Below are 25,177 nucleotides of genomic sequence, written 5' to 3'. Positions count from 1 at the left end.
CAACCCTCTACCTCCAGGTGCCCACATGTAAGACTCAGGAGGCAGTGGAGTCTCAGGCCTCCTGGAGCTGGTGAGACGAAAATGACTGAGACACAGAGATGATCATGCTTGGAAAGTTTACAACCATTAACTACACACTCTTCTCCTATTCGTAATATAACAGAGGAAGAGCAGGGAAACGGTTAAGAGACTTAAGTTCCACTTTTTCCTCACTCTGCCAAGTCTACGTGCAAAAGCTGAGCTGAGCGGGAGGCGAGGGGAGGGGGAGTGAGATGCGTCCTGCGCCCAATACAGATGCTGGGCGGAGGAGCTGGCTGTGCCCGTAGTGGGGAGCCTTTTTGATAATACTGGGAAATACTACATGACAATGTTAATGGAGAAATGAGAGGCCACGACCCCACGTAGGAAAAGGGCTGACAGAAGGGCCCCCAATTGCAAAAGTAGTCCCCACTGAGTGGTGACATGAAGGGAATTTGCACATTATTCTTCAGACTTTTCTATAATTTAAAACGTCCTATAATGGCCAGATATTACTTTGACAACCAGCAACAGCTTTGTGGAAAACAAATGATCATGGTGGTGAAATTGGGGAGAGGGGCTACCCAGAGCCACCGCCTCCTGGTCCCACGTTTCACAAAGTGCACTCAACAGTCAACACTTTAAAAAAAAGAGAGAGAATACATACTACAAGAGGGTACGTCACACAGTTCCATGCGTACGTTTTTATTCTGCGTGAAGCACCAGGGGCCTTCCATCTGCCCCCCAGGGTTCCGGCAGTAGGCGTGCCCCCCTCCGAGCTCGGGGAAGTCTGCGCTGGTCAGGTGGTGGCTGTGGGGGTGCTGCAGGGCCCACGGCTGGCACTGGTGCCCCGACTTGGTGGTGCTCGCCGTTCCTCTGTAATCTGTGCCCGAGCCGTTGTAGCACTGATGGTCTGCGAGAGAAGATGCCTTAGGAGGCCCACAAACCAAGAGGAAGCAGCCCTCCTCCAGGGCAGAGTGCCCTGTTCAACTACCCCAGGAAGGAATGAGAAACCACTCTGCCTGCATGTACCCAGACTGGAATTCCAAACGACCAGAGGATTTTACGTAACTTCCAAGAAAAGCAGTATTAAAAGTAATGACTTAATATTAAGTCCCAAGCCCACAAATTAAACTGGGGGTGCATCAGGGACATATATGGGGATGAAACCCCATCAGGAATTATTCCCTGACCCTAACACCACCCCTCGGTGCCCGCCAGGCACCCCACTCCAGAATGAGGATGTCAACTCCAACTCCTGCTCACTTGTACCAGAAAGAAAATCGAGCTGAAGGAGGGAAGACAAACTCCAAGGCCTGGCCCGCAACCTCAGATGTCCCCTTCGGTGCCCAGCGAGGAGGCTGGGCTCAGCCACATGTGGGCAGAGCCTCGTGTGAGCAGAACCACATGTGATCAGAGCCTCATGTGAGCAGAGCCTCGTGTGAGCAGAGCCTCGTGTGAGCAGAGCCTCGTGTGAGCAGAGCCTCATGTGAGCAGAGCCCATGCATTGTTCCACCTCCACCAAGGAGACTCGGAAGATTCTCGGAGCCAGACCTGGGGGGTGTGCACTTGCTGAACAACGGTTATGGTGCTTACCAGGTGCGGGCACTGTTCTAAGAACTTTCTAAATAGTAACTCATAATCTTCATTGCAACTCCTGAGGTTAGCAGTTACTATCCCCATGTAATACGAGGAAACTGGGATTTAGGCAACTGGTCCAAGGTCACACCAATCCAGCAGCCAGGATTCGGACGTGTGCAGTGGGTCCATAGCCCAGGCTCCAACTGCCCTGATCAGGAGCCTGGCCGTATCCCGGAAGCCCCAGTCTGGCCAAAGAAGTGAATACAGGCCATGGCCTCGAGGAAGGTGGCCTCCTCCTGTGTCCCCCTCAGGGAGGCGGCACCCCTGACCTGGTCAGTGATGAGCCGAGCTGTGGACCGCAAGGCGGGTTGGGAAGCCAGCGCTGCAGGCACTCCCATCTTAGAGAAGTGGTCTGAGGCCTGACAGGCAGAGGGATGACTTGAGTCCCTAAGATAGGCTGTGGGGGCTGGGCTGGGGTGCGCGCCTGGAGACAGAGGGCTCGGACACCCTTGTTCGTAAGCCCCACGTGACTGCCCGACTGGAACAGGGGCCTGGGCTGTGGGGCTTCCTGGGACAGAATGGGGTCCCAGGCTCTAAGGAGCACGACTCAGGGGCCCAGATGCCGGCGCGGGGCGGGGGTCACTCACAGCGGCCCAGCCTCTCGGCCGGGATGCCGATGCGCATGCAGTTTGCGGCGGCCGGGCTCTCGGGCATGGGCAGCGCCTCGCACTTGGGCAGCTGCAGGCGCATGAGGATGAGCGGGTTGGAGCGCGCGATGGTGTACTCCTGGCGGCACAGGTCGCTCTCCAGCACCTCGCACTCGTCGCGGCACAGCTCACGCGGCTTGGGCGCCCGGGAGCGCGCGTCGCACAGCGGAAACACGAAGTGGCAGAAGGATGGGATGGCGAACTGCGAGCACTGGTCCGACAGGTGCGTGGAGGTGCCGATCATGGTGAAGGCCGCTGCGGGGGTGAGGCGGCGAGGCTGGCGTCAGGGCACGGTGGGCTGCCACTCCGGAGCCCCGACACCCGACCTGGCGCCCCTACCCCCATCTCTCACCTGTGCCCCCGCCCCACCTCCCCCTCCCCCCGCCCCTGCACCCCCCAGCCCTCCACCCTGTCCTGCGCCACCCCAGAGATGCTCTCCCACCAGCAAGGTCCCGGGGAGAATATGAGCTGCCCTGAGCTGCACCAGACGTAGAAAGTCCTTGACTTAGAAATGTGAAAGCGGAACAAAGAGGGAAAACTAGACCCAAGATCTCATCCAGCTAGATGCTTCTCCCATGACAAGAAGATTCCGATTTCAGACCCCAAACCCGCTTCCTAAGCCCTGCTATGAACTGGGGGCTCTGCAAGCCAGGACAGCAGGGGAAGCCTCAGGGCTGGGCGACTTCTAGAAGGAGATATCAGAGAAGAGGTCCAAAGACCCAGCCTGGGTCGCCCCACATCCCCGTCTGCAAGCAGACGATGCAGCAGCCTGGAAGGGCACCCAGGGGATGAAAAGACGGACCATCCGCCCTGCGAAGTCAGTGGTGGCGGAGTACAAGGATGGGAGTGGCAGGAGATGAAGTGGCCTTGGGTGCAGTGCTGGGGGCACCCAGAGACAGCTGGAGGAGGTGCACAGTGGGGAGACGCAGAGTGGGGAGAGGGCGGGGTTACACATCAGGGAGAGTTCTGTGTAAAGGGGGGCAGAGAAGCAGCCGTGGCAGGAGGGTCTGGAGCCACCGAGGGCTGGTTTGCTTTTCAGGGGCAAGACATCACAGGATGGACATCTGCGTGTGATGGGAATGAATGCGGAGAAGAAGGACCTGACACCTGCTCTGGAGAAAGGAAGGGGTTGGGGGCTGCAGGGACAAGGTCTTCTAGGTGGGGCAGGGGGCAGGGTTGCTGTGGCAAGAGGGAAGGCCCCGCGCTCGCCCTTTCCTCCAGGCTGTGCAGCCCGGGCTCAAAGGAAGGCATCAGACACCCCGCCCCCCTTTGCCATGTGAAGCACCTCTTTCTAACCATCTGATCTTGGACAGTGAAAGGAAGAGAGGCCCCTTGGCCTACCCCCCCTGCTGAGAGGGGAGAAAAGCCAAGTAGTTCAAATTTAGCCCTGGGACACCCCTGCTCCACCCATGACTTGTAGTGCCATGCCCGGTGCGGCCAGCAGGTGGCGCTGCTGGCCCCTCATTATCCCCAGGAGACCCCGCCAGGTTAGACGAGCTGGAGCGGGCGCCCAGTTTCGGCCCTGCCTCATTATTAACTACAGGACTGTCCCTCACTCAGTCCTCTCTGGGCCTGTGTCTTTATCTGTCAGGTGATGTGTTGAGCCTGCACACTGGGGAATGAAAGCCCACATGGAGCCTATAAAATGGCTGCTAAGATGAATGGTCAGGGAGGGTCGGGTAACCGCCTGTGTCCATGCACTGCGGGCAGTGCCGTGCGCCGGGCACTCTGCGGCGTGCTGGTAACATCATCCTTAGTGCTCCTGGTCCCTTCTGGCCAATATTAAAATTGAGGAACAGAGAGGTAAGAGGTTAAGCTGCAGGGTCTCTTGGAGTTGGCCGAAGACCCAGGTTTGAACCCACTTCAAACCCATCACATTGTGGAGATGGCCTTGACCCCCAGGCAGGGAAAGATTGTCTAAGGAAGCCAAACCTGGGTGGCTTTTGGGATAATCAACCCACAGGATGCCACGGCTGACCCTTTTAGGATTTCTCCTCCTCCCCCTGCCCTCAGAATGCATCAGGAGAGAGCTTCTTTCTGAGAGTTCACTTCTCGGCATCGGGGAGGCCGAACAACTGAGGTCCTGGCTGTCGTCCACCCTGCACGTCCCTCTGAGGCTTCCTGTGGCCCATTCCCTGGGAAGCTTCTGGAGTCCCAGGAACTAGTTCTGACAAGCAGGCTCTCTAAACAGAACCTCTGCCTTCACAGTCAATACAGAGTCTAAACCACAAGTCAGTCCAGAGCACCTTCAAACTGATTTTTTAAAAAATCCACAAATCTAGAGAATGTTCACCCTAAATTTTTATCTAAAAACTGCTATGAAATTAGTCTGCTTAGCTATCTGAGTTGTTCCATCCTTTAAACAATTCCTGAAGAAATAACGGAGAGACAATCTCGTGCCTTGAATCAGTGTTGGCCCATTAGCGGGAGGTAAAGTTAATGCTGGAGTCTGCGGCTAGTATGTTGAAAGACAGTTAGGAAAGAACAGAGGATGTCAGAGGGCATGGCTGGGATTAAGGCGATAACCAACTTTTTACTTTAATGAAATAAAACTGAAGAGAAAAATCGAGTGGCTGCTTTTGGTAAGGGTGAATGTTGTCTGCTGTGACCCATTTTGGTTCTATGAAATCCATGTGTGCATATACTAAGTCAGACGTAAAGCAGTCTTTTTACTGTGTGTTGTGGTCATACAGGTTTGAGAAGTTCTACTTTAAGTGGCATAGAAAGCTTTCCCAATGAGAGATACCAGTGTTTCAAAACATTCTCCCAGTGGTCCAGGACACTGCCTTCCGGGATCCTCCAGGTCCCATTACTGCCCTTCCGTTTCTCACTGCACACCGGGCCCCGCCCTCGGGGGCTCCGCAAGCAGGGTCCAGACAGCCCCCTCTGTGACCATGACCTCAGACCCTCCAGACTGAGGGTGAAAGACGAGGCCAGCGTCCCAGGCAGATCCTCCTTCTTGCCCCTTATGGGGCCGGGCTGTACCAGCCCCAGCAGAACCTCCCGGCGAGCTGGCAGCAGAGGTCAGCCGGAGAGCCTGCTGGGCGGCCGGGGTCAAGAACTACTGTGTAGAGAACCCAGCTAAACTAGGACACCTGTCGTCTTCCCATGATTTTCCTTGTTCCTTGCAGTGTGGAGAGAAGAAGGTGTGTGTTTGTGGGGACAGCAGAGACAGCAGGTCTAATGCATTTTCTCACTTTTCAAGGAATTTCCCCAAAGACAAGGTGGGAAAGTTGGTGTGTTGAGAGCTACCAACCAGCCAGAGATGGTGACTCCTAGAGAGACAGAGAACGAGCAGCATCATTGCTAAATGACCTGCTTCACTTCTCATGCCGTGAGGCAGGCGCCTGAACACCTGGGAACCGAGGCTGACGCAGAGCTGAGTTCACTGCAGCGTCCCCACGCATGGCCGACAGCCTGCAAAGCTCCCTCCGGGACAGCTGACACCAGGCCTGTGTGTCTTTCAACCCGGCACACTCCAAGAGGGCACAAGAGTCAGGAAAGGCAGAACAGAGAAGTCAGGCAGAGTGAAGGTCCTGGGCGCCGGGCTGCCTGCACCAGGGTGGCAGCCCCGGGCCAGGACACCCCTGTGATGCAGTGAAAAAAGGCAGCTCAGGGCTTCGGACACACGCGGGCCTCATTCAGCATGTTAGGAGTATATTCTAAGCCATCTGCACTTGCTAATTTGAACATACAAACAGCAACATTTTAGGACAAACCATGGTGGCAACTGCAGCTACTCCTAAGAAAGGTCTCTGACTTTCTATCCAAGAGACGTGGAACAGGGGCTCCCGGTCTGGGAGTAACCAGACAAAACACACAAATGGGACCCTCTGTGCGGCACAGGCAGCTGCACCCATGCGCACTGCCTCACAACGCAGGTCTGCGGCTCCTACCTGTGATTCGGTTTTCAATCTCCCCCTGCATCTGGAGGGAGTCCACGTAGATGGTCCTGTTTCCAATGAAGCGTGCACAGGCGATCCCCCGGTAAGGCTGGCAGAACCCCTCCTCATGGTAGTCGTCTCTGGGAAAACACACAGTCTGTAAGCACGCCGGATGGTGTAAGTATCCCCAATGGTTTTTTTTCTTTTTAAATCCAGCATCTTATGGTCTAGCCATCCTGTTCCTTGGTCTTTACCCAAATGAACTGAAAACGTACGTCCACACAAAAACCTGCACACGGATGTTCACAGCAGCTTTGTCATAATTGCCAAAACTTGGAAGCAACCAAGGTGTCCTTGGGTAGGTGAATGGATAAACTGTGGTTCATCCGGACAATGGAATATTATTCAGCACCAAAAACAAATGAGCCATGAAAAGACATGGAGGAACCTTAAATGCACATCAGTAAGTGAAAGAAGCCAGTCTGAAAAGGCCAATCCTGTATATTCCAACTCTATGACCGTCTGGAAAAGGCAACACTATGGAGACAGTAAAAAGATCAGTGGCTGCTGAGTCGGGGGCTGGGAATCAGGGGAAGATGGGCTCCAGAGGACTTTTAGGGCAGTGAACTACTCGGTATGATGCTGTAATGGTGGACACTCGTCATACATTTGTCCAAACGCAGAGAATGAACATCACCAAGAGTGAATCCTAATGTAAACTGTGGACTCTACTTAATAACAATGTATCCACATGAGCTCATCAGTTGTAACAAGCACCACACCAGCGCAAGATGTTACTAAAAGGGGAAACTGTATGTGTAGATGGCGGGGAACATGAGAACTCTGTACTTCCTGTTCAATTTTTCCGTAAACCTAAAATTGCTCTAAAATATAAAGTCAGTTAACTTAAAAAAATCTAGCATCTTTAAGGAGGGGACATGAACCGGGGAGGACTAATTGAGTGTGAAAGATGGCTTATAAATGTGAAGTGTACATGTGGGTGGGGATGTGTTCGTGCGCATGTGTGTACAAATACACACAGACGGCTAAACATCAACACGGCTCATCTTCCCCTGAAACTACATCAGAAACACTACGGCACGTGCCCATAAGCTTCGGTTGTTTGCAAGCAAGGACTTTATGAAAACGATGATAATTCAGAAGCTGTGTCCTACCGTCAGATTGCAGGAGAGTAATCTGGGACAGAGAAAAGCAGGGGAGGGGATTCCACAATGTCTGGCCCTCAAAGAATCTGCACAACGAGATGTGCTTATCCTACAACAGGGGTGTGACCCCGTCATTGCCACGTAGACGCACAGACTACGTGCGTACAGACGGTGGACAGAAGGTGGAGACTCCCAGAAGCAGCAGCCCTCCCTCTTGGCCCCACAGTTCGACCTCCCCAGCCTGCAGGGAACAGCCTGCACAGGGCCCCGCTGGAGTGTGTAGCAAACTCTTTCTGGTAGAACCTGTTGATCCTTCAGCCGATGGAATCAGTCATTCTCAGTACCTAAATGCTTTTCAAAGTGGCCGTCAGGATGCTCCAAGGAGCCAGTAAAGGTGGGCCACAGCAGATACATGAGGGCAAAGGAGAGGGGGCCTGGGCTCCCAGGACAAGCTTCTGACACGTGCCTCAGGCCTGCAATTAAGTCACCTACTTTCTAGCAAATCTGCAACCTGCACATTAGCCTAACGCCACTTGTCATTCCACTGTACACTGATTCAGACCATCCCCAAACGCAATGTGTGTTGTGTGCAATTTAACCAAATGGACTGAAAAATCCCCATGTTAGCTCTCTCGAAAATGCAAAATCTGGTCTCTTGTCAAGGGGTCTGGTGGGACACGCCCTCTGCAGCCGCCTCTGGCTCCTCCCTCCTCTGCTGTCTTCTCAGCCTCTGAGGAAAACCTTTCTTTCAAAGAAAAGAACCTGGAGCCATAAGTAATCTAAATAAGGAGACTCCAGTGTCAACAAGAGCTGGACGCCCTTTCTTGCAAGCTCACTGGCCGTTATTTCTTTGGGTCAAGGATGTTTGAAATGTAGTTTGAATAGGCAAGCACACGTGCTAACAATACACACCCAGCCCACCCCTCTTCACTCTTTGTGAGCTGGAGTTAACTGCTGATTAAATTAAAACCAACGCCACACTTGCCAAACACACGGACACAAGTGCAAGTCACCCCTGCCCCGGTGTGTGTGCTCCATGTCACTGCAAGCTGGGCTCGGAGCGCCTGCCCACCATGCCAGGAAAATCATTACGATGCATGATGCCTGTGCTCTGATTAACGTCAGCTATGCCGAGGGTATGGGATTTGATTCAGTCAGTGCCTCGGGGTGACCCCGCAAGAGTGAGCAATTTCTTCTCTCTATTCAAGAGTCAAGGAATAGAAAAGCTTGGTCCCTCGCTGTGGGCTTCTCCCTGGCCACTGTCAGGCGCCCACAGGATGTGGAGAGTAACAGAGGTAGAGGGAAGACATGCTGAGAAGGGGCTCAAGGCCATCACATCTCATCCACAGCTTGCTCTGCTCCGTGGGCTTCTGATCTGAATTTTAGGTCCAAAAACACAAACTGAAGTGGCTGGAAAATGACATCCTTAAGGTTTCTAAGTTTTCAGAAAGCAAGTGGGAATTACTTTCTAGTTTCAAAAAGAATGATGTTTTATCTTTACCTGGCATAGTGTGGGACCTCTGGAGAGTGACAGAGCTGGACAAAGTCTGTAAAACCAGTCACTTAGAGACCAGAGCACTGACACACAAGAGCTGTCTGAAAATCCCTTAACCCGCGCCAGTGAAACAGACGTGCTCACCACGTCACACAACATCTGTGTACGGCAATTCAATTTGGGAAATCTCCTACGTTCCTCATGCTGCAGGCACTGATCCAAGGCCGAATGACACAGATGAAGAAGAAGTTTACACACCAATAAGTTCACAGTCATGGAGGAGTCAGAGAGAAATAACCACAATACTGGTTTAAAAAGGCATCAGGAAAGGAGGAGGAGACTGAGAGGAAACGGGGAAGGGCCATCATGCTGTGACAGAAAGTGCTTCTTCACGAAGGGTCGAGAAGATGGTGGGGCCGACTGGTACCCGCCCCCGCAGTGGAACACGCTGAAAATAAACACTGGTTTGAAGAAAAGCTTAGAAAAATTCCTAGATGTAAATAATGAACGACCTTTAAAGCAAAGTAGGCTCCTTTATAGCTGAAAAGTAACCAATGTCGGAATTTAAATGTAGTTACATATGGCGTAGGAAGGTCACTTTTTCCCCCAAACAATTTTTTTGTTAAAAGTGGTAAAACCATTTTCACAATTGTTGTTCCTGTTATGAAAGGGTCTGCCTGTAATAAACAGGCTGCTTACTTGAATGAAGCAGAGGGAGCTACATCTCCAATTTAATGGGGGGCAGAGCAAAAGCACAAAGAATAAACTGAAATAAACCACTTTAACAAAGCCTGAGGCTAACCTCCATAAGCTTCAGGAGCCCTGACAGTAACCTAATGGGCTGCTGCAACAGAACCCTCCTCAGAGGAAGGTAACGAAATCTAGAGTACAAACCACAATGTCTACTATACAATAAAAAATTACCAGACATGTGAAGAAACAGGCAAATATAACCCATGGTCAAGAGAAGCAAACCCAAAGATGACCCAGATGTTAGACTTTGCAGACCAGGACTTTAAGGAATTGGAAGGATGGAAAAGAGTGCATGGAACAAAGTATAATGAGGACATGAGTAATTTCAGGAGAGATGGAAACCGTAAAAGCATCAAGTGGAAGAAGTGAAACACACAATCTCCAATAAAACATTCACTGGATGGTATTAACAACAGATCGGATAAAACAGAAAAAAAAAATCAGTAAACTTGACAGGTTAATAGAAAATTTCCAAACTGAAAGAAAGAGAGACAAAAAGATTCACAAAAAGTAAATAGAGCCTGAGTGATCTGTGGGAAAGTACAAGGGATCTAACTTACGTGTAATCAAATCCGGGGGGAAAGCAGAGATGCAAGGAGTTGAAAAATTGTTTGAAAAAGTAATCGCCAAAATTTTTCCAAATTTGATTAAAAAACAGTAACACACTGATCAAGGAATGTCAGTGAAAAGCAAGCAGGATAAATACAAAGGAAATCACACCTACTCACATCACAGTCCGCCTGCTGAGAACCTAGGATGAATAGAAAAAGGAGATGTGATAAATAACAGCTGACCCCTCATCAGAGACAATGCAAATCGGAAGACAAGGGAATGACAGCTTCAGTGCCCTGGCAGAGAAAATGAACTGTGAACCCGGAATTCCATACCCAGCAAAAACACCTTTTCAATGAAAGGGTCTATTAACCAAAAAAGACATAAACATGAATGCACCTAATATCAGAGCTTCAAAATATATGAGTACGACATGAACAGAACTAGAGGACAAAACAGAAAAACCCACAATTATAGACGGAAAATTCCAATACCTGTCCCTCAGCAATTAATGGAACTACGCAAAAACATTAGTGAGGAAACAACAGTGGAAAAATTAGGTCAAGCACCCCTTGACCTAATGGACATTTGTAGAACAGTACCCCCAAGAAGACAGCGTACACCTTTCAGTGTACATGGCCCGTCCACACAGACAGACCATGTGCTTGCCACAGGTATCTCACAATAAATTTAAAAGAACTGGAACCATAAATCTCTGATCACACAGAATTAAATTAGAAATCAATAAAAAATACATATTTAGAAACTCTCCAAATATGTGGAAATTAAATAGCATACTTCTAAATAAGCTTTGGGCTCAAAAAAGAAAATACAAGGAAAATTAAATTTTAAATGGAACATGAAAATATGAAAAATGAAAAAAGGATACTAAAAATTTGTGTAAAGCAGCTAAAACAGTAATTAGAGAGAAATTTATAGCTTTAAATGCTTAAATTAGTTAAGGTTTCACACCTTAATAATTTAGAAAAAGAGTGGCAAATTAGACCTGAAGTCATTAGAAAAAAAATACTAATGATGACAGCAGAAATCAATAAAATAGAAAACAAACAATATAAAAATCAGTAAAGCAAAAAGTTGCTTCTCCAAAAGATTAACAGAATTGATAACACCTAGATTAAGAAAAAGAGAAAACACACATTACCAATATCAAGAATTCACAAAGGGACATTACCAAAGACCCTACAAATGTTAAAAGATAATAAGAAATATGAAGAAACATAAGAACATAGATCCAACAATTTAGAAAAAAATGACAAATTCCTTGAAAAACACAATACACCAAAATTAGTGCAAATAGAAATAACAACTCAGAATAGCCCTAAATCTCTAAAGGAACTTGAAGTTATAATTAAATATCTTCCCACGATTAAAACTCCAGCCCCAAATAACGGGAACAGTGAACTCTGTCAAACATTTAAGGAAGAAACAGCAGCAATTTTATACAAACTCCTTCAACAAATACAGGAGTAAGAGATACTTTCAAATTCATTTTACGATGCAAGCATAACTTTGATACAAATACCTGGCAAGGATGTCCCAAGGATATTACAGACCAATATGCCTCCTGATCAAAGGGGTGACATGCTCCACAAAACAGCAGCAAACTGGACCCAACAAAATAAAAAGACACCACAGAAATGGGTAATGGACCAACTGAGTTAACCCAGGAATGAAAGGCTACTTCAACATTTAAAAGCCAATCATGGAAAACACAGAGACAGAAAAAGCATGTAATAATCTCAGTTGATAAAGAAAAAGCGTTTGACTACACTCAACACTCATTCATTATCAAAACTCTCAACAAACAAAGAAAATAACCTTCCCAATCTAATAAAAAGGGCACCTATGAGAAGCCTCGGTATTCATTGTATGAACACCTTACTTAATGGTGAAATAAGGAATGTCTTCCCCATTGAAATGGAAACCAGACAAAGATGCCTGCTCTTACCACTTCTATGCAACACTGACTGCTGTGGAGGTCCTAATCATTGCTATAAGGAGACAGACAGACAGATGGTGGATAGATGGATAAATGGCTTAAGACTGGAAAGGAAGAAATAAAACTGTCTTTACTCATTATGATATCATAATTTACACAGAAAAATCCTAAGGAATATATTTAAAAACTACTGAAACTAATATGGATTTAGTAAGGCCACAGGAAAGTGAATATAATCAATTGTATTTCTATACGTGAGTAACAATTAGCAAATGAAATTTTAAAAAAATATCATATACAGGGGCCGGCTCCATGGCCAAGTGGTTAAGTTCGTGCACTCGGCTTCGGTGGCCCAGGGTTTTGCCGGGTCAGATCCTGGGCGTGGACATGGCTATGCTGAGGCGGCGTCCCACATAGCACAGCCAGAGGCACTCACAACTAGAATACACAACTATGTACTGGGGGGCTTTGGGGAGAAGAATTAAATATATACATATCATACACAATAACATTAAAAATACACGAAGGAGTAGTCAAATTCAAAGAGACACAAAGTAGAATGGTGGGTGCCAGGGGCTGTGGGGAGGGGAAAATGAGGAGTTAGTGTTTAATGAAGACAGAGTGTCAGGAGGATGAAAAATTTCTGGAGATGGATGTGGTGATGGTTGCACAACAAGGTGAACGTACTTAGTGCCAGTGAACTGTACGCTTACAAATGGTTAAAATGCTTATGAGTAAACTTAAAAAAGAGGTACAAGACCTCTACACATTTAAAACTTCAAAACACTACAGAGAGAAAGGAAAGAAAACCTAAGTAGAAATATATACCATGTTCACAGGTTGAATACTCAATCGTTTTAAGATGTCCATTCTCCCAACGTGCAATACCACCCCATCAAATCCCAGCAGGACTTCCCCACAGGTTACTTTTCATTACAATAGGAAAATAGCTATATAACGAGAAAGTGGATCTTAACCAAAAGTGAGTAAAATTCGTATCACCAATAAGGGGCAAACTGACATCACGCACCTCCAGATGCGACACCCTGGGAAGGAAACATCATTTATGTACTATTTCAGTCAAAAACACACAACCAGAATCTAATCACAAGTAAACGAAAGCTGAACCCAAATGCAGAGACATTCTATACAAGAAGTGCCCTGCACTCAACCAAAAACGTCACCGTCACGAAACATGGGGGAACTGCTCCAGATTAAAGGAGACCAAAGCAACGTGATGAGGACCCAAGACCGAGGCAAGGGCGGATCTAAACAGCATCCCTGGGACAATGAAAGAAACTGGAGTATGGATGGCAATTCAAAGACATATCTCCTGAATTTGAAGCTGTTGGTCTGTGAGGAAATACCACTGATCTCAGGGAAGACACACTGACGTATTAAGGGGCAAAGGGGTGTATGAATGCAACCTACTCTCAAATAGTTCAGAAAAAATAGTAATTACAAATACGCATGGAGGAAATGATAAATCAAATATGGCAAAAGGATAAAAATTGGTAAACCCGGGTGAAGACCATACAGGATTACTTAGTACTATTTGTATAACTTTTCTGTAGGTTTGAAATTATTTCAAAATCAAAAATTAAAACATCCCAGTAGGCACTTTTTCCAGAAACTGACAAACTGATTCTAGAATTTATATGCAAGTGCAAAGGAACTAGAATAGCGAAAAGATCATGAAAGAGAAGAAGAGTGATCTACACCATCTGATCGTAAGACTTACTGAAATGTAATAATTATCAAGACAATGTAGTATTGGGATGTAAGAACAGATCAAGAGAACATGATAGAGAATTCCAAAATACCTCACATACGGTCAACTGATTCTCAAGAAAGGCACTAAGGCATTCAAGGCGGACAGGACAATCTTTTCAAAAACGGTGCTGGAACAAGTGGATAATTGTATGGGGAAAAAAAAATGAACTTACACCCGTTAGTTCACACCATACACAATAATTGCTTTTGAGATGGCTCATAGACCTAAACACAAAAGTTAAAATTATAATGCTTACAGAAGGAAACTAGGAGAATATGTTTATAATACTGAGGTAGGCAAAAGCAAAGACTTCACAGACATGATGCAGAAAAGAGAAAAATGATGAATTAAACTTATCGAAATTAAATTTTCCTGCTCATCAAAAGACAGCATGAAGAAAATAAGGAGGCAAACGGCAGGTTGCGGAAACATTTTATATATCTGACAAAGGAACTGTATACACAATATATAAACAACTCCTATAATTCAATAGGAAGACAAACAACACAGTAAAACTGGACAGAAGGACTAAGAGAGACTTGACGAAAGTGTGGCCTGAAAAGACGGTCCCTGTTTTAGTGGCTGAGGAAATGCAAATTAAACCACCATGAATCATCAGGACACGAGACACTAGAATGGCTCAATTAAATGACTGACAGTATCAAATGCTGGTGAGGATGTGGAGCAACTGGAACCCTCATACACCGCTGGTAGCAGTGTGAAGTGGAAAGACCTCTTTGGGGAAGGGTTATGGCAATTTCTTATAGATTTTATATATACGCTTACCATCTTACCCAGCAATCTCACACCTAGAATTTATTCTATAGAAATGAAAACACGTTCACAAAAATACTTGAACACAAACGTTCAAAGCAGCTTTATTTATAATTGCCCCAAAGTGGAAACCCAAATGTCCATCAACAAGCAAACAGATAAACCTATTGTAGTATCTTCATACAACTGAATACTTGTCATCGGTAGAGAAGAACAAACTGCTGTCCATGCAACCACAGGAAGACCCTGTGAATTTTTCCTTCACATTTAGTGAAAGAAGCCCGACCTAAGAGTCTGCCAAGAGAATGTTAGCAGCACAAGGCAGGAATTTTTAGTTTTTGTCTGTTTCATTCATTGTTGTTCCCCAACACCTTGAACAGGGCCTGGCACATAGTTGGTCCTCAACATAAATTTGTTAAATGAATGAATGATTTCCTTGAAAGTCAGACACCATACTTTATACTTATTTCTACTTCGAAGATGAAATACTCCTAGCATCCAATTATACTGATGTCATATTAGACACGGCAATAATGTCCACTTGGCCCAACTGAACACATCCAACATCAAAATCGTGTCATAAAAACCCAAGTTTCAGAAAGAACCTTTTAGAAACACTGGCTTTTGCCACGGCCATCTCTAAGGCCAGGATCACATGAGGTGGTCGGGGTGGGAGAGAAACAGTGGCTCCAAAGTTACCGGGAAGTAAACACTATTCTCTTCTACCGTGTTCAGGGGGCTGGTCCCTCCCAGGGAAACCTCGAAAGGTTGCTATTTCCTTGGGTGGCTTTGCAGGTCGGTGTGTAAAAAGCTCTCATCCATGCATAACAGCGCACAGCAGCTAACACATGGGCTCCAGTGAAGACGAAAAGACTTAATGGGAGCATTAAATGTGTTCCTACATGTCAAGTGCTAACGTTATCATTACTGCTAAAGTGCAGACATTTTCATTGTGTCACTGTGGTCTGAATTAAGGATAGCGTGTGTGTCTTCTCTAATCACCACTGATTGTTTAGACACTTACTGCTTGTATCACATAATACTAAAATGAATTAAGTTCTATCTTTTATTCCAGTTGCACACTATGGGATTTAAGGAGAGTTACATTTTCTAGAAGACAGAACCTATTATATAAGCTGAAGTCAAGGAGAATAAAAGTTAGGTTGGCTTCTCTCCTCCTCCCACCTCGACTGATTAGGTTGGTGTTTAATGGCTTTGAGGTCAAATGCTAAATGTCAGCCTTTTGCCTGAGTTCGTTTGCTTACCAACCATAAGGCAGATTGGTTCCCCTGAAGTCATTTTTAATTACTAGCTTGTCAGTTGGCAGTTTCAGGGGTTTTTTTTATAGTGCTGTTTTCCTGTAATTAGGATAAAGTTTGAAGCAGACTTATGACAACTCCCCAAAAACAGCAATGGAAGGAGTTTGAGGTAGAAGGTGGCCAAGTTCCATTCTGACTCGCAAAGCGTGAGGTGCCTGTGAGTCATCCGCCTGGAGATGCCCACTACGAGGCTGAATTTGGGGGCCTGGAGATGGGGAGATAAGTCAGACTTGGAAATGGAGACTCCTGGGTCATGAGCGTACAGGTGGAGAATGGCCAAAGCCTTACCTGCAGTTTGTGAAGTTAGCAAATAAGAGGGCTCAGGACATGGCCCCCAGGAAGGTGATTTCCCAGAGGCCAATACCATAATTAACATAAGTTTTAATTGTGCAAAAGAACACAACACTTTCCTTTAAGCAGCTGTTTGTTGAAGCATATTATACGTGCACATACTTGTGGGCCATGAGGTTGGCCCCGGATAACAGGAAACATGGGAGCTCTGATGCTCAGGCTCCAGGGAGCAGCCCCGACCCTACCAACCGCAACCTGCCCTGCCCCCCCACCCCACTGCCATGCCACCAGGCTGCCCCACCAGGGTATGTATGGTCTACAATGATGAAAATGATCCACTTTTTCCAGGAGCAGGTAAAAATGAAACCCATGTATGAAACGTGAGACACGGGACCTCAAATTAATCCCCTCGCATTACCCAAACTGCTACTTGAGTAAGCTCGAGTAACTCCGTCTTTGAACCTACATCTGTGGAGAAACAGCCTGTTCTTAAAGCTGTTGTTCTCCAGACACCGTCCTCACCCCCCTTTCAAAGGGATGGAAGGAAAAACAATGTTTAAATGGTAGTAGATGCCTTAACCTCCGAGGATTTCCACCCCCCACCTCCCTCCACACACACAAACTGACGTCCACCACACTGCCGGCGTCCACGCGTGTGGACATGTGAGGGCAGCAGCTGGGGAAAGAGAGCGACAAGCTCAGAGGGACTGAGTCATCGCAGCCAAGCCTGTTCCCGTTTCAGAACCAACAAGAGCACGTCCGGACGTTCCCTCGCTGTACACAGGGGTCAGCCAAGGCTCTGTTATCACCCACTGTTCCCACTCTCCATCTGCAGGTACGGGACACACCACTAGACCAACAATGAAAGAGCTCCAACCGCTATGCAATTTCTCAGGAAACGGCCCAAGGAGGAGTCACAGTGTAGGACACACTGGTGATACTCCAGCGACAAAGAAAGAGAACCTGTGGATGATTCTGTTTTAGGCTCACTGATTTTCTCTCCTTCTGTCTTCGTTTTGGTCAACTTCCAAAGGTGTAAAAGAGGAAGAGGGCAGCCCATGAAACACAATCACAGTCAATGGGAAGAAAGAAATCATGGCCACAGAAAGATACCCGCCAATGGGGCTGGAGCCTCACACCACAAGGCATCCGATCAAAGGTCATCTGCCAGCACAAAGTTCACAGGTCAATTCAGCAGCACGTTAAAAGAACAACCCACTCAGACGGAGAAGAGTTCAGTCTAGAACTGGAAAGTTACTCAGTAATCGGAACTCTGTTACGTAACATAGTGTTAACATGTTGAAAGGAGAAAAACTACACAATCACCTTTGCAATTGAAAAAGTAGCTCAAAAATGAACTTCTATGCAATTCCAATCAACATAACATAAAATTCATACATATGAGTAAAAGACAGTGGTCGAGATAATTTAGAAAAATGGTACAGTAATAAGGTGGATGTATCCGTCAGCGCAGGCCACATAACAAACACCACAGACCGGGGAACCTAAACAACAGTGCTTTCTCACAGCACTGGAGGCTGAGAAGCTCCCTATCAAAGTGCTGGCCTTTGCTCCTATTCAGTCCCTGGCTTGCAGATGGACACCTTCTCGCTGTGGCCTCACATGGCAGAGACGGAGAGGGGAAGAAAGAGATCTCTGGTGTCTCTTCCTCTTCTTATAAGGACACCAGTCCTTCTGGATCAGGGCCCCACCCTTATGACCTCATTTAACCTAATTACCTCCTTAAAGGCCCAGTCTGATACAGTCACATGGGAGGATTAAGGCTTCAATATACACATCTAAGAGGACACAATTCAGTCCATATCAGTAGGTGAGGCTATTTCTTTACATATAGCAAGATACATTATTAAGCTATACAGGCTAGAAGATGATGGTATTATTCCAGGTACAGAAGCTACTGGAACAGAATAGAGAGTCTAGAAGCAGATCCATATGTAAAGAAATTTCACATATTACAGAGGTGACATTAAACTTAGTGATCACAGATGAGGCTATTCATTAGATGGTGCCAAGGCATGAGGCCATTGATGTAGAAAAATATTACAGTAGAACCCTGGCTTATACCAGCATAATAATCAATTCTAGAGGGAGTACAAAATTGTATCTAGAATATGTTTTAAAATCTTTGCAAATCAATAAGAAAAAAAATAATCTAATGAGAAATGGACAAAATACAGTCTACTCTGGTTATTTGCACTAGTTATTTTCTATAAAGTCGCCACAAACACTGAACTAGCAAATACTGCGCCATAGCTCTTGGGGAAATACAGAGACAGCTTTGTGCAAGTCTGTGATTATAATGTTTTCATCAGCCAATCCATGCATAACCCGGGTTTATGTGTGTTTCTGTTTAAAGACGTCTTATTTAATGTGTCCATGATTCACGCACACTGAGCTCACGGCCAGCAGCGCTGTGACTCATCCTGGACGAAGCTCATCCAACACGTGGTCTCTCCACGAGCCCATCACAGCCTTCTCGCCCTCGGGAACGCTAGGCAGCACTCAGCACCATGCTGGGGGCCATTCTAAACAGCGAAATCGCCGAGAAAAGCACAAAATGTCAACAGACCGGGAAAAGGACACTTGTTTCCAATAGGGGGGCTGAAACAGGAAGGCCGCCTCAGCTGGGAACGTGCACTTCGGGGCACTCAGATTTTTCCCTGCCCTGCACACGCCCAGAAGTGACCATGAAAATACCCTGAGTATTGATTTTGGGATTAACAAAGAAATTCTAGTAAGAGAATTTGCAAGTTTGGAATCTGCAAATAAGGAGGATAGACTGTATACGAATGGGCAATTCAATGGCTATTAAAACAACAAAAATATGTTCAACTTCACTATTTACTGGTGAAATCTAATGTAAAATTACCATGACTTACTATTTGACACCCAAGACATTGGTGAAATTTTAAGTTCTCAGAATCTGACGTTCTGGAAAACATGGGGAAAGAAGTTTTGCTTTGCTGGTGGGACTGTGAATTCCGTAGCCACTCTGGAGGGCGACCTGGCCAAACCTGGTAGAGGTGGGAGGCGCATGCCTGCAATTCCACTCCCAGATCTCTGATGCTGGAGGACTCAAGCCACAGGGACAAGGAGAAGGGACATTCACACCAGACGGTCTGTATCAGTGAAAACAACTAACCTTCACTCAGCAGGGACAAGCACGATTAAGTGGGACTGACTCACAGAACGGAGTACAGTCATCCCCCCTTATCCCTTGATGGGGGATACATTCCAAGACCCCCAGTGGACTCCTGATACCGTGGAGAGTACCAAACCCTATATATACTGTGTTTTTTTCCTATACGTACATACCTATGATAAAGTTTAATTTATAAAACAGGCACAGTAAGAGATTAACATCAATAACTAATAATCAAGTAGAAAGATTCTAACAATATACCATAAAAAAAGTTACCATAGATCTTAGCAATCTCAGCATATGATTATTTTTCTTTCCATATTGAGAACTTTCACCTTTTCACTTTAAGGAAGTACTTTACAATTTCTCTTTGGCATATCCAAATTGCCAGCATCACTACTCTTGAGCTTTGGGGCCAGTATTAAGGAAAATGAGGGTTACTTGAACACAAGCACAATGATACTACAACAGTTTATCTGATAACTGAGGAGGCTACTGACTAACTGGCGGGTGGCATATACAGTGTGGATCTGCTGGACAAAGGGATGATTCGTGTCCCGCCTGGGACGGAGCAGGATGGTGTTAGATTTCATCACACTACTCAGAATACTGTGCAATTTAAAACTTACGAATTGCTCATTTCTAGAATTTTCCATTTAATATTTTCAGACTGCAGCTTACCATGGGTAACTGAAGCTGTAAAAAGCAAAACCAAGGATAATGGGGGATTACTGTATGTACATTCATTAAAATGAACTTAACCTACATATTTTAACATGGACTTGCAGACTGGAAAACCCTCTTCATCAACCTTCAAAAAAAATGTACTTATATGCTATTCCTAAGAGATCTACATAGAACACAGAAAGTTTGAAGAAGAAAGTGGGACAGGAATAGTAAAAGAGGTTCCTGAAAAATGTGAATAAAAAGAAAGCAGGTGCAGCATTATGATTGTTGGGCAAAAGTGAATTCAAGGTGAAAAGCATTGAAAGCATTTAAAAACAAAACAAAAGCTATACAACTTCACACCTATAGGTATTTAAGAACATACACACAAAATAAAAAGAAAAATAGAAAACTGATAGAAATTGGTAAAGCCAGAAGACCTTGGATGACTTTCACACATTTTCAGATATCTGTAACTCATGTGGACAAAAAAATATAGATACTTTTAATAACACAGTTAACATATGTGATGTAATATATGAATCGAGATCTGTGTGGCCACCATCAGAGTACATTTATTTTTTGAAACAAGAGGAAATATTCACAAAGATTGACCACATCTAATGGGCCACAAAGAAAATCTCAACAAATTACCAAAAGTAAAATACACCCCAAATTCACTGATAATAATGTAACAAAAATAACAAAAAATAAAAGCCTATGTGCCTGGAAGGGAAACAGATGTGGCCAAAATGGTATTCAGAGGAAACTTCATAGTCTTAAATGCATTTGCTTGAAAATTTTAAATGGCTAAGAAAAATTACTTTTTCAAGAAGCTAGAATGACATAAAAGATCATTTGAACCACTACATACACCTCGGAATGGCTCAACTTAAAAAGATTGACCAGGGGCCAGCCTAGTGGCATAGTGGTTGAGTTTTTGCACTCCACTTCAGCAGCCCGGGGTTTACAGGTTTGGATCCTGGGTGTGGACCTACACACCACTCATCAAGCTATGCTGTGGTGGCGTCCCACATACAAAAAGAAGAAGATGGGCTTGGATGTTAGCTCAACGACAATCTTCTTCAAGCAAAAAGAGGAAAATTGGCAACAGATGTTAGCTCAGGGCCAATCTTCCTCACCAAAAAAAAAAAAAGAAAAAGAAAAAAAGATTGACCAGACCAAATGTTAGTGAACATGTGCAGTGACCAGAATTCTTCTACTTGCCAGTGGAAGTGCAAAGTACCTTAGAAGAAGATCTGGTATTTCTTACAAAGCTCAGCATACACATACCCCAAAGGAGGCAATTCTACTCCTAGGTATTTACCTAACAGAAATGAAAATATATGGCCACAAAAAACATGTATGAGAATATCCATAGCAGCTTATGCATCACAATCAAGAGATGCAACCTGGTGTCCATCAACAGGAAAAACAGATAAAGCAACTGGTATAGTCCTTTGACGGAACACTATTCAGCAATAAAAAGCAGCAACCTACTGATACACGTGTAACATAGATGAATCTTGAAAACTTTATGTTAAGTGAAGGAAGCCAGGCTTAAGTGGCTATGTGTCTTAAGATTTCATTTCTTCTATGAAGTTCTAAAACACGTAAAACTAGAGTATGGTAGAAAAAAATCAGAACAGTAGTTGCTGGGGAGGTAGGGTGCTGACTAGGAATAGGAAGTTGCATGATAGAACTTTCTAGAGTGATAGGAATGTTCTCTGCCTGGAGAGGGGTTTGGATTGCAGAGGGTTTTGTACTTATTGGACCTTATTAATGGAATACTTAAGATTTGTGCATTTTGCTGTATATAAGTGTCTTTTTTTTTTAAAGATTGGCACCTGAGCTAACATCTGTTGCAAATTTTTTCTTCTTCTTCTTCTCCCAAAAGCCCCCCAGTACATAGCTGTATATTCTAGTTGTACGTCCTTCTAGTTCTGCTACGTGGGATGCCACCTCAGTATGGCCTGATGAGTGGTACTAGGTCCGTGTCCAGGATCCGAACCAGTGAAACCCTGGGCTGCCAAAGCGGAGAGCACAAACTTAACCACTCGGCCATGGGGCCGGCCCCAGTATATAAGTGTTCATTCAAAAGGAAGAAACAAGAATAGTACACAGATATTGAACGCTTGTTAATGATTTCCATACTGAAACATTTCAGGATAAGTATACAAACATCTGCAACTTACAGTGAAATGAATCAAAAAGTGAGAGGGATTGATGGATGGAGACAAGATCACTGATAAAGCTAGTGCAGTGAAACGTAAATGGGAGGGTCCAGTTGGTAGATATATGGGTTGGAGGTTCACTACAAAATTCTTTCTACTTTTCCATGTTTGAAATTTTTCATAATAAAATGTTAAGAAAAAAGAATATCAAAGCACAAAGAAAGTGGTCCTTAATAGGATAACTCAATTTAGATATTAATTTTCACCAAATTTATCTAAAAATTCACTGTAATCTTAATCAAAATAGCATCAGAAGTTTCCAAGGAGACCGTGGTTGTTGTCAGCGCTGTGGAGTCGATTCTGATTCCTAGCGACTGTGACAGCACAGCAGAACCTGCCGGTCTTCCCGCACCGTCCTGTCACCTTCGGGCGCTGTAGCAGACAATGCTGTTCCGAGGGTTTTAATGGCTACCTTTTCTGGAAGTGGGTGGCCACGTCCTTCTTCCTAGTCCGTCTAGTCTGGAAGCTCCGCTGAAACCTGTCCACCACGTGACCCTGTTGGTATCTGTAACACCAGTGGCATAGCTTTCAGCATCACAGCAACACACAGCCACCACAGTATGACAACCGACAGACGGGTGGTGTGGTTCCCTGACTGGGAAACCAACCTGGACCACAGCAGCGAGAGCACCAAATCATAACCAATAGACCACCAGGGCTGGCTTTCAGTAAATCAGAGAGTTCCTTTAACAAGACACAACGTGAAAACCCATAGAAATTATGGGTAATTACTGATAAATGACAGAAAAATTTTAATTCCTAGATGATCAAGAAATAAGACATAAATAATCATTAAAAATCCTTAAGAGGGGCCGGCCCCGTGGCTGAGTGGTTAAGTCCATGCGCTCTGCTGCAGGCGGCCCAGTGTTTCGTTGGTTCAAATCCTGGGCGCGGACATGGCACTGCTCATCGAGCCAGGCTGAGGCGGCGTCCCACATGCCACAACTAGAAGGACCCACAACGAAGAATATACAACTATCTACCAGGGGGCTTTGGGGAGAAAAAGGAAAAAAATAAAATCTTTAAAAAAAAATCCTTAAGAAACAAACAAGGTAAGGGCAATGGGCAAAGAATGAAGAGACAGTTGACAAAGAGGAACCACGAATGCCAGGAAATGAGTATCACCGAGCATGCCTCATTGGTGACGGGGGAGAATAAAGCAGCTGATGCCCATTCTCCTCCTCAGAGGGGCAAAAACGAACAGAGCTGGAAATCAGCTGGGAAGATAAGGAGAAAGAGGTTGTCATGCTGTGGCAGGGAGCGACCTGGGCACGCGCCCAGGCAGGGTGGCTTACGAAAGGCACATCCTGTGCCCTGATGGCCTGCTCTGTGGAATCTGCCTTGGAGAACCTCGCCCCGGTCTCAGGACACAAAAAGGGAGGCTGACACGGACATGGGACACATGGAAACTCCCGTCACTGTGGGCAGAGTCACATGCTCCGGGGACAGAGAGAGGGAGAAAGATTGTCAGGGAAACTTGACATATACTGACATTGTTAATTAAACATGTCAAATTCAATATCATTATGTAAAAACGTGAACAAAAGTGAGATGATGAACCTCTCCAGGTATGTATATGTACCAAATACTGAGAAGGACCTGGTCTGGCACATCCACGTGGCCACGGAGGCCATCCTGGGGCACAAGCCCGGACGGGGCAAACATTCACTTTTACCAGAACTGCCCCAATTATCTACACGAATGTGTTGATTTAATCCATAATTAAAAATGTGAAGCAAATAAATGTAAAAATATTGTTAAAGTTTTGTATGAAATTTAAATATGTAAATATATTTGATAGTTAATAAATTACATTATAATTACATAAAAATAATATATTTTATAATATGTTTCTATTGTATACTTATATAAATGAATTGTACATTTTATAAATATAAAAGAAAACAATAATTCAACTTTTGAAACGACTTACACCTCTTCTGAACCTCACACGTGTGCCCTTGATGCAATTTCTTCTTTCCTGACTCTATGCAATTTGGGCTACTGCTCAGCACAGAACGTTCTCAAAGCCTGCCTTCTGCAAGCAGCACCTGATGTCTGCTAACAGGAGCCCCCCCGCCCACCCACCTCACCCCAGTGGCCCCTGTTTACGAGGTGCCTGGGGGACACGGATAAGCAGATGCTGCTCAGTTACCCAACATGGCCTCCGTGTCATTGTTCAGAACATTTGGAAGTGAAGCCTTGCTCTCGGATCTGTCTGCCAGGGAAATGAGGAATCCAACAGCCACTGCTGACCTCGAACAGAGGCGCTGAAAAGAGTGATCCTCACACACATGACGACAGAACCTGTGAAGGCCAGAGGAGAGCCTTCCCAAGACGGACGGGTGCGGTGGAAAGACGCTGTAACTGGAAACGAGAGCCTGAACTCACAGCCCGAACCCCCCACAGCTCGATAACGACCCGTGAGCCAGCCTCTGAGCCTCAGTCTCCTTATCTCTGAGGCGGGTCTGAGACCCCGGCCACGGCTGCAGGCGCCCTGCGGCTCGAGGGGCACTCATTCAGAGACTGCAGCTGGCGACGCAGTTACGAGTGGTGCTGGCATTTCAGTGAGAACTGCCCCCCCATTTCCAAACGTCCTTGGGACTCCAGGTCCTGGGGGCCCTGGCAGCCTGGTCTGTATGCTGACACTCCTTCCAGTTGTCCTGTAAGGTCCCAATTGCTGAGAGGGATGAACAATGTTTGTTTTCATGACATTTTCTCCTAACACTAAACAGGAAACACATAAGTTTTCCAGCCCAAAGGAAGCACACTGCCATCCCTGTGTGAAGTCCAGCCAACTTCCAGCAAACTCAGCAAAGACATGTGTTTGCCGGATTTAA

The 25,177-nt window shown here is 45.7% G+C and overlaps 1 protein-coding gene across 6 annotated transcripts in view; it reads right to left on the bottom strand.

The window, feature by feature from the left end:
• ROR2 (receptor tyrosine kinase like orphan receptor 2) overlaps window positions 1-25,177 on the bottom strand; it is a 204,003-nt gene that overhangs the window by 6,397 nt on the left and 172,429 nt on the right. For 3 of the 6 annotated variants that reach the window (XM_023627543.2, XM_070248805.1, XM_070248806.1), the window contains exons 5-7: window positions 6,203-6,330; window positions 2,247-2,561; window positions 686-931 (exon numbers count right to left, since the gene is read on the bottom strand). In XM_023627543.2, coding sequence (XP_023483311.1) covers window positions 686-931; window positions 2,247-2,561; window positions 6,203-6,330 — 689 coding nt within the window. The remainder of the gene's footprint in view (window positions 1-685; window positions 932-2,246; window positions 2,562-6,202; window positions 6,331-25,177) is intronic. The other 3 variants (XM_023627544.2, XM_070248808.1, XM_070248809.1) reach the window with 1 other exon arrangement.

The sequence above is a fragment of the Equus caballus genome, chromosome 23, assembly GCF_041296265.1.
Source record: "Equus caballus isolate H_3958 breed thoroughbred chromosome 23, TB-T2T, whole genome shotgun sequence".
NCBI classification, from domain to species: domain Eukaryota; kingdom Metazoa; phylum Chordata; class Mammalia; order Perissodactyla; family Equidae; genus Equus; species Equus caballus.
Note: the sequence above shows the minus strand (reverse complement) of the source record. Positions and strands in the feature narration are given on the sequence as shown.